Source organism: Ictidomys tridecemlineatus, chromosome 11 (genome assembly GCF_052094955.1).
Source record: "Ictidomys tridecemlineatus isolate mIctTri1 chromosome 11, mIctTri1.hap1, whole genome shotgun sequence".
Classification (NCBI taxonomy): Eukaryota; Metazoa; Chordata; class Mammalia; order Rodentia; family Sciuridae; genus Ictidomys; species Ictidomys tridecemlineatus.
Window position 1 is genome coordinate 16,090,334 of NC_135487.1, and position 13,267 is coordinate 16,103,600.

General features: G+C 61.9%; 1 protein-coding gene across 1 annotated transcript in view; it reads right to left on the reverse strand.

Moving 5' to 3' along the window:
- Window positions 1–13,267, reverse strand: part of Myom3 (myomesin 3) — a 41,182-nt gene that overhangs the window by 24,285 nt on the left and 3,630 nt on the right. The window contains exons 5-13 of the mRNA XM_040288110.2: window positions 10,674–10,769; window positions 9,090–9,178; window positions 6,990–7,034; window positions 6,245–6,385; window positions 4,825–4,986; window positions 4,306–4,447; window positions 3,215–3,414; window positions 2,635–2,688; window positions 2,137–2,264 (exon numbers count right to left, since the gene is read on the reverse strand). Of these exons, the coding sequence (XP_040144044.2) occupies window positions 2,137–2,264; window positions 2,635–2,688; window positions 3,215–3,414; window positions 4,306–4,447; window positions 4,825–4,986; window positions 6,245–6,385; window positions 6,990–7,034; window positions 9,090–9,178; window positions 10,674–10,769 (1,057 nt within the window). The remainder of the gene's footprint in view (window positions 1–2,136; window positions 2,265–2,634; window positions 2,689–3,214; window positions 3,415–4,305; window positions 4,448–4,824; window positions 4,987–6,244; window positions 6,386–6,989; window positions 7,035–9,089; window positions 9,179–10,673; window positions 10,770–13,267) is intronic.

Here is a 13,267-nt window from a genome sequence, read left to right on the forward strand (position 1 = left end):
CCTCCATCTCTCCACCCGGACGCCTACTGAGCCCTCCACTTCCGCAAGTTCAGGGCTCAATCTGGGGTTTCCCAACCCATGCGTTCGCCTTGTGCCAGGCACCCACACTCCCGGTGGCTTGGGCCCAAATCCTCGGAGCCCTCCTGGGCTCAGGCCCTCACACCCAAATGCGTTCCATCGACAGATCTGACCAGCTCCACCTTCAAAACCAGAGTTTGGCCATGACTTGCCACATAACCTTGATCCAGGCCAGCATCACTGGTCACCTGAGCTGTTCAGCTAGCCCCTTATCTGGCCTCTCTGTTTCTACCTTCGACCCCTCTCCGTCTTTCCTCATATGGCTGTCAGAAGCACCCTTTATGGTACAAGTCAGATTAGGCCCCTGTCTGCTCAGAACCTTCCTAAGCCCCCCGTTGACCCCAGAAAAAAATGCTTCTCCACAACCTGAGCTCGGCTGCCTGTCTGGCCATGATCCAGTCCCCACTTTGTCCACCTGCCACAGCCCTGGGCCTCCCTGCGGCTCCTCAGTGGCCCAGGTCTGGCCTCAGGGCCTTTGCACTTCCTGGTCTCCCTCCTTCCTCTACTGAAAACTCGCCCTCCCAGGGAGAGCTTTCCAGGGTGCCCCTCCCAGCTCTCTCTCCTCAGCGCCTCCACCAGCTCAGGACCTAAAGTGCTTTTGTTTTACTGATTTATCTCGTTTATCCGGCTTTCCCACCCCGTGCATCGCCAGGGCCTATAGTTCGGGCACGTGGGATAAATCGTTGAATAAATGGACGAGGTCTCACAATCGACTTGCCAGACAGATGTTCGTCTCCCCACCAGTGGGGGAAACGGGTTCAGAGGCTTTTTGGGAACTTGCCTGAAATTCGTCCCCATGGTAGATGTGGCCTTTAAACCTGCTCATTCTCCAGGACCTCGGGGACCCAACAGGCTCGTCCATCCTGAGCCTCTGGGCAGATGGAGGGTGAAGAGCCAGGGGTGACTTGGGTAAGTGAACGTTTCTGCCGAGTCTGGACCAAGTGTTGGGGCCCAGGAGCACCAGGGAGCCACTGTCCCTGCCTCCCTGTCTTTCCTGTCCAGGCTCCCAGGGGCCTAGAACCCAGCGAGGCCCAGAAAGTAGCTTCGAGGAACACGTCTGAGCATGGTGCCCGGGCTGTCTCTGCTTGTTTTAATAAGTCTGGTCCTCCCACAAACCCTGCGAGCTGTGTGTGATTTTACCCAAAAAGAAACTGAGGCAGCCAGAGACTAAATAACCTGGGAGTGGGAAGATGGCCCATTTGGATAACCAGGGCTAGGGACTCCTCCCTGGAAATGTCTGGTTCTTTTATTCTGGAAGCCTTTACTGTTACCTACTGTGTACCAGGCACTGTTCTGGGCACAGTGAGTAAAGAGAAGAGAAACTTAGTCTCTGCCTTTAGGGAGATGAGTCAAGAACACTTATCAGAAAGCATTCACAGCCCAGGGGCTGCGGCCTCTGACTGTGTGCTGTGGCCTCTGACTGTGTGCTGTGGCCTCTGACTGTGTGCTGCGTCTTATTTCATCCTCCTAGGGCAGGTTTTTCCCTCTTGGGAGGGAGAAAGCTCAGAGAAGTTAGGAAACTGGCTGAAGATCACACAGCGGAGACCTGGATCTGAATCGATCTTAACACCCTTGCTGTCTTCTATTCTGCCGTGCCGCCTCCCCAGCTCTGAATCCACTCTAGATGGGTGTCTCCACCTCCCTCACAGTGTGCCCTGCCCCTCTCTGTGTCCAGTGAGGACTGACCTCGAGTGCTGGACACTGGCTGGTGGGCAAAAGCCTGGCTTCCCTCCCATCATGGCCCTGCCAAGAAGATGCATGTGACCCAAGTGTGACCTGACACCGGTGACTGGGGGCAGGGGTGCTCCGGGGACAGTGGATACGGTTGTCTGCACCTCTTGATTTTGTATATTTCATGAAGAGCCTTAGGAACTGCTGTCAGTAAGTAACTGATCTCTCAGGGTTAGTGGGAAAGGCCATTTAATCCATCCCCCTGCCTCTGTGTGAGGGAAATCTTTTCTGTTCTCTGAAGCTCCCTTCCCCCCAGGGGTTTCTGAGTACCCAGTGCTTCCCAGCACCCCGTCTTCACTTCCCAGGCTGGGTCCTTGGGGCTCCCACCTTCTCCAGGGAGTACTGCAGTGGGGCTTTGCCCCGGGGGCACGGCTCATCCCAGCCCAGAACCACGTAGGCCTCTCGGATCTCGCTGGCGTGGACGTTGGTCGGGGGTGAAGGAATGGTCACGGCATCTGGAATTGGAGTCACCCAGGGCAGAGACGGGTGGGCGCTCAGAGAGCCCTCATCTCAGCCCCTCATTCCACAGAGGGGCAGGAATTTGCTCCAGACCACACAGCGAGGTCAGGCAGAGCTGATGCCAGACCCTGGTCCCCTGATGCCCTGCTCGGGGCTCTTCCTTAGGGACCACCTCCTCCAGGAGAGGCAGAGCCAGGCAGGACACCATGACCCCAGCACCTGTGCCTCTTCCGATTGGACCCTCTCCCCTCGCGTCCCGGCACCCTGAGCATTGACAGTTTCCGTGCTTTGCCAGCCCGTGCCCGCTCTGGGGGACAGGACTGCAGGAGCTGACCGGAGGCCTGGGCCTGGGAGGGGCGCTCATACCTTCAAAGTCATCCATGCTGACCGTGATCTTGCTGCCCAGGTCAAAGGGGATCTCTAGGAAGGAGGATGGAGCACGTGGGGTGGGGTCAGGGGCAGCCAGGGCCTGCCCCACCCCGGGTTCTGAATCTAGCCTGGTCCTGGCTGGGCAGCCGTCGCTGTGTGACCTCAGGCAGGTGCCCTCTGGGCCCAGATTTCTCTGGAGCCCGAAGTGGAGCCCTGCTGCCCTCAGGCCGAGAGATGCTCTGTCTCTTGAGACAAGTGGGGACAGACAGGAGGCAGATGGGCCTGGGCATGACCGAGCAGGGGCAAAGGTGTCAGGGTGACTCCCGAGGCTGAGAGCGCCGGGTCCCCACGCTCCCCCAGGCAGGGGTCCTGAGGGCCCCCCCCGTTCTCCTCCATCAGGCTGAGGACGACTGCGGAAGCCGGAGTCCTCCCTGGACTGGTGCCTCCTGTGGGGGGGTTCATCAGACGGGCTGCCCCTTCCCCCCCAGGCTGGGGCTCCCTGGGGCCTGGGGCTGTGTGGCTCCTGAGCAGGCCCTGGCTGACGCTCCAGAACGTCCTTCAGGGCCTCTGTCCTTACCCATCTTCCTCCGAGCTGCGTCGTCGTCGCCCATGACGACCGCTCCCGAGGCCTTGGAGGGGAGGCTGCTGCCCGCCCTGCTCACGGCTCTCACCCGGAACCGATAGCTCTGGCCTTCCACGAGGCCTTGGATCGGGCACCGACAGGTCCCCCCGGGGGCCTCGTGGCAGGGCACCCATTCATTGGAGTCACCCTGGCACCTGTGGGAGACAGGCCCTGGCTCCAGCCCCTGCCCGCGCCTTAAGCCCTCCGGGTTTGCGCCTCTCCTGGGCTGTGCCTCTCGCCCACCCTCACCCCCTGCTCGCCACAGTCCTGCCAGCTGGGACCATCAAACCAGAGCCCAGGAGCACCGTCTCCACCCCGGGTCCCCTGCTCTGAGCAGTAGAGGCAGACTTCACTGAGCATCGTCCACTCCCTAATTTGGCACCTTCTAGAGGCACCCCCAGGCCCCGGGCTCTGACACCTGTGGGTGGGGGCAGCACATGTGGCTGTCACAGGCTGGACAGGGCAGTGCTCCTGTGTGGGTCCAAGCCCTGCCTCCGCCACTGATGAGCAGTGTGACCCAGGCACTGTCACCTCCACGTGTGGAGACATTAGAAAGTCCCCCTCCCTCTTAGAGGACATCGTCAAGGCCAGGAACAGTCCTGGCTCAGCCTCAGGGGCACATGGCCGTCCACTGTCCTGAAGGGGGAGGACTAGGCAGGTTTCTCTCCAGCGGGAACCTCAGAACTGACAGTATATGAAAGAGGCCCAGGTTCCGGTCCCTGGCCTTTGGTCCCCTTCCTACCGTGCCCTCTCCTCCAGGGCCTGACACAGGGGAGTGGCCAGCACATTCCCATGTGCTGGGGTTTCCAGCACCCACTGTTTTGGCCCAGAATTCTAGGCAACCGATCGACACAGGTTTGAAGCATGGACGCCTCTTCTGCCCCTAAATCGTCCAACTCGGTCAACCTCCTGCCTGGGCCAAGAAGCGGGGGAGGCTTCCCAGAGGCCAGGCACGGGGCTCCTTTGTCTTGTGGCCGGCCACTCTTGTTCTTGCCACCAGGCAGAATTCTACCCTGGGGACGTGGCCTCTCCAGAGACCCGCTCACCTCTCGATGGAGTAGCCCGTGATGGGACTGCCCCGGGTGTCGCTGGGCGGGGTCCAGGTCAGGATGAGGCCGTCTCTGTTCACGTGCAGGCACTGGACGTTCAGCGGGGAGCCTGGGGCCCCTGGGTTCTCGGCTGCAGCATCTGACACGGAGAGGGAGCACAGAGGCTCCGTCAGCGGCAGAGTTAACCCCCAGCCCCACAGTGACCTCCCCCTTCAGTAACCAAGGTCACCCAGCTGGAGAAGTGGCCAAGCCAGGAGTCCAGCCCAGATGGGAAGGTTTGGGCGGCAGAACTCAGTAGGTGACCCGAAGGACTCAGCCCACCCGCAGCCCCCCTCCCCAGTCCCCACCCACTCCGCCTCTCTGGCTGTGTCCTTTTTTGGAGGGTCACAGGCGGCCACAGGGACTCTTAGACTGGACCTAACCTGAGGCCTCAGGAGAGGCAGACGGCCAGCAAGTCCAGGGTGGAGCCTTGGCCCCCGGGTCCTAGCAACCCACCTGCCCCACCCCACGCCTCACCTCTCACGAAAACATAGGTGCTCTGCTCCCTGGGACCAAAGGGTGAGGGCACCCTGATTGTGTAGAGTCCCTCGTCCTCCTTATAGGCCCAGGACACCTTCAGGGACGCCTCACGGTCCGCGTAGAGCATCTGCCGCCGTCCCGAGGAGCTCAGAAGCCTGCCTGGGAGGGAGGGAGAAGGGGTCCAGCGTGAGTCTGGGGGTCCTGGCTTCACCAGCTCTGCAGGGCGGGAGGCCTGGCTGGGCAGAGAGAGGGGCTGGTGTGGCTACAGGCTGGGGGTCAGCTCAGGTAGGGGTGGGGACTTCAGGACTCCGCCAAGAATCTGCAGAAAGCTGGGGGAGGGGCAGGGCTTGGTGGGCATGGTGGGGGTGGTGGGCAAGGTGGGGGTGGGCTGCAGTGAGTGGAGGTCCAGGGCTGGCAAGGGGAGGAACTGGGGGTTCTCTGAGGAAGGGAGAGAGGGTCCCGTATGCGATCAGGGGTCCAAAGAAGGGGGGCTTATTGAAAGTGAGGGGGTCTCTCGGTGAGGAGGGCAGAGGCCGGTGGAGGGGCTCCATGGGTGGGAGGTCAGGGAGTTGATGGAGACTCTCAGGGACTCTGGGGGTGCAGGGAGTGGCCAGCCCGGCCCCTGGGGAGCCTCCCTCTCTTGGCTCTGAGCAGAGAGGCACTTCCTTCCTGCCAGCGCCTCTCTTCTCTATGACCCACGGGTTTGGGGGACATCCCAGCCTTGTTACCGCAGCTGTTCCTCGCGGCTGTTCCTCGGGGCTCGGGTGACTTCCACCCTTCCCCTCCCCCGTGTCCCCAGCAGGTGCAGCTCTGGGGTGAGAGCCAGGGGTGCTGGGGGCGGGGGAAGCTGTGCTCCTTGACCTTTGGCTGCAGGCGGGTCACGGATGGGGCAGGACGCCCAGCTGTCCTTCTCCCCCCTTGCTGGGCCACCTCTTCCTGCTTAACTGAGTCCTTGTCACGGTCCTGGCCTGTGATATCCCCAGAGGTCTCCTAACAGTCATTTGCCTGGCACCTGCACTGCACCCTGACTCTGGGGAGTCCTGGGCCAGCCACAGCAGCCTGCTCCGAGCCAGGTCCTGCTGCCGTTCAGATGCCCTGGGTGGTCATGGGGCACGTGGAGGGAGGAGCCGGTGCCCAGCCTCAGGAGCCTGGGCTGTGCCGAGGGCTTCCTCCTGGTCCCCAGCTCGAGCTCCTCTATACCCACTGCCTGCCCAGGCCCCAGCTCAGGCCTGGCACCTCATGGGGGCTTGGGGCCCCCACCTGGCTCTGCTCCTGTCCTCCTGGGCACCCACAAGGCAGCTGGTGCTGGGTGGGGGAGGGGCACGTCTGAGTCTCATGGGGGAGGGTCTCAGCCTCTGGGCCTTTTCTGGCTTCTGGCCTCTCTGGGGGGTGCCTCGAAAAGGCCGGGGGTCCTCACCATCTCGGAACCACTGGATGTTCTGCTCCGCGTCTAACATGTCCTCGGAAAACAAGCAGGACAGGGAGAAAGGCTCCTTCTCACGGGCGAAGACGGGCCTCAGCACCGACGTGAATTCCACGTGGGGCCCAAACAGCGATCCTGGGACAGGGACAGAAACTTAGGGCCGAAGTTGTCTGAGATGCCACCATGACCTGGGGCCAAGGTGGGAGGGAGGCCCCGGGTGTCCCTGTGCCTGTGGGTCGGGACTCAGAACTCCCAGCACAGTACTGACAAGGCAGGAGGGGCGGGGGAGCAGGGGGCAGACAAGCCCCAAGAGCAGTACCCAAGGGCTGAGGCCCGTCTTGCTCGTGTTTCGCCTTTGTGACCCAGTTTTGGTCAAAGGGCGGCTCAGTCTCTGGGGGCAGCTGTGGGGGTGGTCATGAGTGTCGTTCCTAGTGGACAGCGCTTTGTGGGCAGTGGACGGTTCTGTTCTGACAAGGACGACAGGGAGACCGAAACCGAGCTAAGGAGTCCCGGACACCCTCTCCCAGTGAAGGCCCACCCCCACCCCACCCACTTACTTAAAATTTTTTTTTTTTCTTTCAGTACTGGGGTTTACACCCAGGGGCACTCCCCGACCGAGCCACATCCCCAGCCCTCTTTATTTTTAATTTTGAGACAGGGTCTCGCTAAGTTGCTGACGCTGGCCTGGAACATGCCATCCTCCTGCCTTGGCCTCCCAAGGTGCCCCCAGCTCACTTACTTTTAAAGATCTCTGAGTCGTAGCCAGCCTCCTTCCCCAGGTAAGCTGAAAATCAACACAGGCGGAGTTGGACAGCGTTCAGACCCCACATTCCTACCAGATTTGGGGGGGCAGGGCCCTGATGTGGGTTCAGGTCCTGGGCCGACAGTGGCCCCTGTGGCCTTTCTCTGTCAGTGGAACCAGGTCAGGAATCCCACCTGGTGATGGGGGCTGGGTGAGGAAGGAACGAGATCACGAGAGCCAAGCCTTCAGCCAGAGCCTCACACACAGTAGGTGCTCAGTAAATGCTGGTTTCCCTCTTCTGTCCCAGCGGGCTCCAGGACACACAGTGTCTTCCTAGAGGTGGAGCCTGCTCAGGGACGCTAGGCTTTCTGGTGGGACCAGCACTGACAGCCCGTCAGAGGCTTCAGGGTGCAATCCCCGTGACCCCGAGCCGCCATGGCGCACACAGTGCTTACCAGGCGCTACATGCTAATTTGATTACTCCTCCCCCCGCAGTCTATTGCTGCCGGTTGTCCTCGTACAGATGAGGAACCTGGGGCAGAGTCACCCAGCGAACCCCAGGGTCCTGAGGCCAAGGTGCACCCCTGGTCCCTGGAAAGGTCCTCCCTGAGTGAGGTCCAGCAGGGCAGGAGGCTGCCGCAGTGCTACGGAGGCCAGTGGGAGACTCGAGGAGGGAGACCAGGCCCTGCCTCCCAGCCTGGGGCCCTCCACTCAGACCCCGAAGTCACCATGCAGATGGGGGGGGGGTTGAGGGGAGTCCTGAGCAGGGGCTGGCGAGAGTCTGGCCTCATGGACCCTGCAGCTGGCCCTGAGGGAGGGAAGGACAGCGACGTGGTGGACAGAGAGGCAGGGCCCTGCTGTCTGACCTTGGACTTGGCTCTGGCCCAGGCCTACGGGCAGCTCAAGTTTCCACTCAGAACCTGGCCTGGCGGCCGGGACAGCTGCCTTCCCAGAGCTATTTGAGGACCAGGGCAGAGGGCGGGAGGCTGTGAAGGAGTTTAACAAGGCCTGGGGCTGCGGGGAGGGCGGGGCTGGCCCAGCCTGTCCACTGCCCAGGACAGCTGCCCTGGGTCAGGGGGAGGGGCTTCTCACTCCCTGGGGCCCGGAGGACAGGGACCATAGGTAGACCCCTGGACAGTGCCCTGCCCTGGTGGCCCAGAGGGACAGGGGAGCTATCCTTTCCCAAGGGCCTACTGTGTGCCAAGCGCCATCTGCGTCATCTCATCCAATCAACACGAGCACCTGAGCCAGGTAGAGGGTCCCCTTGCACAGGTGAGCACCTATAGCTCAGAGAGGCCAAGGGCCCTGCCCAGGTTCACACAGCCCGTCGGCGGCAGAGCCGGGATCCGAACTCGGGTCTGGAGGACTCCCCGGTGCCCTGCTTTGAACTGTGATTTCCATTGCCCATGGAGTGACCTCCAGCAGGGGTCCAAGTTCAACTAGGAATGTACCCCAGAAGCCAAGAGGGTCAGTGGGATCAAATGGAAGTGGGGAGGCTTGGTCTTGGCCCCTGAGGACCCCTCAGCAGGGTTGGCAGGGCCAGACCACCAGGCCCTCAGCCGGATCAGAACCTGAGTCCAAGCATGCTCTTTGGAGACAGGCAGGGAAGGTCGCCCTGAACAGTTGTATAGGTTGTGCCCTGCACAAAGGCAACTACTGCAAAGGCAGGTGAGGGCTGAAGTTTGCCTGCCATGTCACGTGGCCTGGTGTGGGGACAGCATCCACCTGGAGGAAGGTTCCCTTTTTTCCAATTCATCTCCCAGTCCACACAAAGGTGCCATCCATGGCAGGGATGGCCCTGCAGGCAGCCCAGGGTGAAGAGAGACGCCGTGCAGGGCCATAGCTCAGGGAAGGCAGATGTTGATCCCGGGCAGGGGACCTGCCTTGTGCCTTCCACCATCAGCCACCATGCTGGCCCCGCTGCCGTGGCAGTCTGAGGGAGGAGGCTCCCACTTGCTCCAGAGGCCGGCAGGAGGCAAGCCTCCGTGGCTGGCCTGGTCCCCAATCCCAGGGGACACCCGTGCCAGAGGTCCGCCGTCATCTGCCTGCCGTGGGTCTGCTGTGCTCAGCCTGGGCCGCTCGGGACGGCGGACTTACTGCGGACGAGGACTTTGGCGAAGGAGGAAGCCTGGCCGAAGGCGTTCTTCACCATCACTGTGTAGGTGGCCGAGTCCTCGGCGGTGACTCTGGAGAGAGAAGGAAGAGTCCCCGAGACTGCTGGGCTCCGTGGGAAATGCAGGTGGCAAAGGCTCTGGGTTTTGGGCTTGGCCTTGGCACTTGTCTATGCTTTGAGGAACTGGGGACACACAGCAGCCTCCACCACCTCAGGGGAAAGGGGCTTGGAGAATAGCATTGCTGCATTGCGCTGTTATTAGTGACTCTGGGGGACCAGAGAGTGAATTGACTTGCCCAGAGTCACACAGCCACTGGAATTTTACCAAGCTTCAAGGTGATAAGCCCTCTCCTGGCACTGCCTGCTACTCAGGCCTCCTCCCTTCTTAACAGCAGCCCGACAGATGTGCCCAAGGCCTATGCCAATCTGTGCCAGAGCTGGGCCAGACGCCCAGGTGTTCTCAGACTCAAGCTGGGATCTTACCAGCAGCCAGGCCAACCCTGTCATATTCCCGGAGGAATGTGGGCTGGCTCTGTCCCTGGGCATTTTGATGACGAAGACAGCAGGCAGTAGGATGTGCGCATCTGGCCCCTCAGCAAGCTGCCAGGCTCCTTGGTTTCCCCTGAGTCCCCACCATGCAGGGTGGCACCCCTCTGTCTCATGCCAGTCTCGGGGCCCCTGGCCCTGCCTGCGTTCCCTGACTGCCCCGGCCACGGACCCCTCCCTGTGGTAGCCTTGTGTGCCCAGGTCCCCCTCTGCTTCCGGAAGGAAGGACCAGCGTCCATCCTGTCCGTCTTCGTGTCTCTGAGGCTGAGCTGGCAGAAGTGAAGGGCTCCGGGGGTCGGAGGGCAACCCAGGCCCAGGGGACTGGCCCCGCCCCAGGCCCCGCCCTGCAGGACTGCGCAAGGTCGGGTCACCTGAGCCTGTTTCCTACCTGGGACGTGGGGACAGCAGTGCTTTGGTGGTGGGCATTATGCATCATGGGTGCAAAGCTCCCCGTACAGGGCTGGGTCCCGGGAGGAACGCGACCCGGGGCGGCTGTGAACAGTGCGTACCTGGGACAGTCACCTGCATGTCCCCCGTGCTTCCTCCAAGCCCCCACCTCTTCCTTCAGAATCATGCTTACGACTTTGCATCTCCCGAAAGGCCTCTCTCCCGTGCAACTGCTTCCCTTGCACGTGTGTGTGCAGGTGTGTGTGTGTGTGTGCGTGTGCGTACGGGGGTTTCTGTCCTGGGAAGGAGCTTTCCCAGCCAGGCTCAGCACTCGGCCGCAAACCCGAGTGCAATTTTCTCATCTTGCATTCCAAGATATCGGCTTGTGTGTGAGTGTGTGTGAGTGTGTGTGTGTGTGTGTGTGTGTGTGTGTTTGTGGCTAATTCCTGGGCCCCGCTCAGACCTACTGAAGCTGCATGTGGGGGCAGGGGGGCTCCATCTTGGGGGTCGTTATTTTAATAGCACCCAACGTGCAAATTTGGGGGAACAGCTGGAGGAAGGGCTCAGGGTCCTGCTCTGGCTTCAGTGGTGTTGGGCCCCGGGGGTCCGGGTCTCTCCTGGCCTCTCAGCCTCACCTCCTGATCTCCAGGGTCAGCAGCCCGTAGCTGTTGGTGATCCGGTACTTTCCGGCGGGGAACAGTCGGGGGTCGATGCGCACGTCGTCTTTGTACCTGGGGAGACACGGTGGCTGCGGCAGGCCAGGAGGCTCTGAGCCTCTCGGACCTGGGTTGCCCAGGGTGCCACGGTCACGGCCCTGAGCCTCAGTGGTCCTGGCCTGTGCCATGGGGGTGTAACAGCAGTGGCCTCTCAGGGCCACCTTGAGGACGAAGTGAATGGTGTGGCAAGCTTCCCCAGCCTCACGCGCTGTGCATCCCGAGACGTCCGTCCCCCTCCTAGTGGCAGAGAAGAGCCCACAGAGAGGGCAGCTGCTCCTCCTCCTCCCAGGCCACCTCAGGGGTACCCTGGGGACCCCGTCTGGCTTTTCCCTCCTCTCGGAGGGGCCTTGCAGGGACGCTGCCCCCATCCCTGTCTCCCTTGCCGGCCCCTCAGGTGAGCTCTTCTGAATTTTGGGTGACATTTGAATCTCTTGGGGATTTAAAAATCTCTGCTGCGTGGGGCTCCGCGGTGGAGCCCGTGGTCTGGGTTCCGTCCCCGGCTCCAAAACCAAACCAAACGCCTCCTGCCTCTGAGCACCCTCCCCAGAACCTGCCTCTGGCATTGCTCCTGGGTCGCCTGTAGCCACTCTGCCCTGGAGGAGCGGGATTTACCCCGGGGCCACCCCACAGGCAGCACAACTCCTGGCTCCTGTTCTGCGAGGCGTGGCCACGGGACTGACCGTGGTGGACGGCCAGTGAGGATGAATGGCATGTGGCACTTCTGATGACACACTCTGCCCCCTTTCACGTCCTGGGCCCTTCCTGCCCGTGGCGGGAAGAGGGCTGGGTCGCTGCTCCTCGGCCCTGGAGACCAGGGCTGCGTGTGAGCGGACGGGGAAGGAGAAGGACCACCTCCTACTTTCTTTAAGACATAAAACAGCCCACGCCCAGGATACATCCCAAATGGATGAAACTGAACTTCAGGAGGTGGGACGGGGGGCACCCCCAGGTGGTCAAACAGATCACCTGCCCTGGACACTGCCTTTGTCTTCTGTGAACTCTAGGGTATCATTCTCCCTGATACATGGGTGGGACAGTGGGGTGGCCTGGGGGTCTGGGGCCTGAAGAGTCAATGCAGGGAAGAGGGTAAATGTCAGTAAAAGTTAGGAGCCTTGGGTTCTTGACACAGTATGCTGTGTGGCATTGGGAAACTCAGTGCCCCTCTCTGGGCCTCTGTGTCCCAGAGGCCATTGCGGGGCGACCATGTGAAGGCTTCTCTCTGACCCAGTGCTGGTGATTAAGGTTGAAGAGGAGGGTGCTCCTCGTTGCCAACAGAGGGCGCCCCAGACTCATGGCGCTGCTTTCCTTGATCTGGCCTCGCTGTTTGTCTCCATGGCAACCAAACAGCACCACACCCACACAGTCCCCGGGCAGTGCCCTCTTAGGAAAGGGGCCCCACTAAGTCTCCTATGGGGAGGGGCCTAATCTGGGCACCCAATCTCTCTGGCTCTCCCAGGTCCCAGGGCCAGGGATAGACCCCACCCCACACCTGTCAGGAACATTCCAGACCCCTCAGGCCGGCTGGGCTCTGCCGCTGCCGCTCTGGACACAGATGCTCAGCCTGCCCTGCCCCTGGGCCTCCGTGTCCCACTCCCCGTGCAGCCAGGCCTGCGAAGGCCGGGCTGTGTGGACAGTGCAAAGTGACATCCCATAATAGAACCCCATGAACAGAGACCACTGAGGCGGCGAGAGAGCCCAGAACCTGGCTGGGAGGGGCCCCGGGAAGGAGTGAGGTTTCTGTCATTTATCTGGGTCTTGTCTTTGCACGAATTTTGATGTTGGATTTCACTTTGAAGGCTGCCTCGTCTGAGCGGCTGCTTCTCACTGGCCTCAGGTAACCTGGCCCGAGCCCCCGAGCCTGGGGTTCTTATCAGCAGGGGTCCGGGGGTCCTCCCTGGGCGCGCTGTGGACACCTCACCTTGTCCCGTTGTGTGCTGCTGCCCCCCGGCTCTGCACACTCCAGGGGGCCATGGCTGGGCAGCCAGGTGTCCCCAGAGTGCGCCAGCCCCCCGCCCACACTCCCTCCCTCTCCTCTCCTTTCCTGTGCCCCTAGCATCCTCGGGGTGTTGGGGCCCCTGGGTGCCCTGACCTGGGTCCCCGTCTCCTCCCGTGGAGCTCCAGGCAGAGGTGCTGGGAGCCCCGTGTGGTCGTCCTCCCCCAGGCTCCTCGGGGACAAATCCCCGCCCTTCCTCCGCGGCAAACTGGGTCCTTTCTCAGGGACACCACTTCAGTCCCTTCAGCCGAGTGCTTTGTGTTTGCCTCGCTAGAGTGAGGCTGCGCGTGTGGGTCCCCTTGGTGCCTCTGCATCCAGAAGGTGCTCATTAATTGCTGAGTGAATGGATTTGCCTGACCAGCCGGGATCTTCTGACCAGGGCCTGAATGGAACCTCTAGGGGCCCATCCCAGGACCTCGGTGGCCCTGCCGAGGGGCGGGTGGAAAGCCGCGCGCTGGGCCAGGAGCTGCGGGGGCCACCTGAGCCGCGGGGGCAGGAGGGGGCCGGGCCTGGTTTCCAC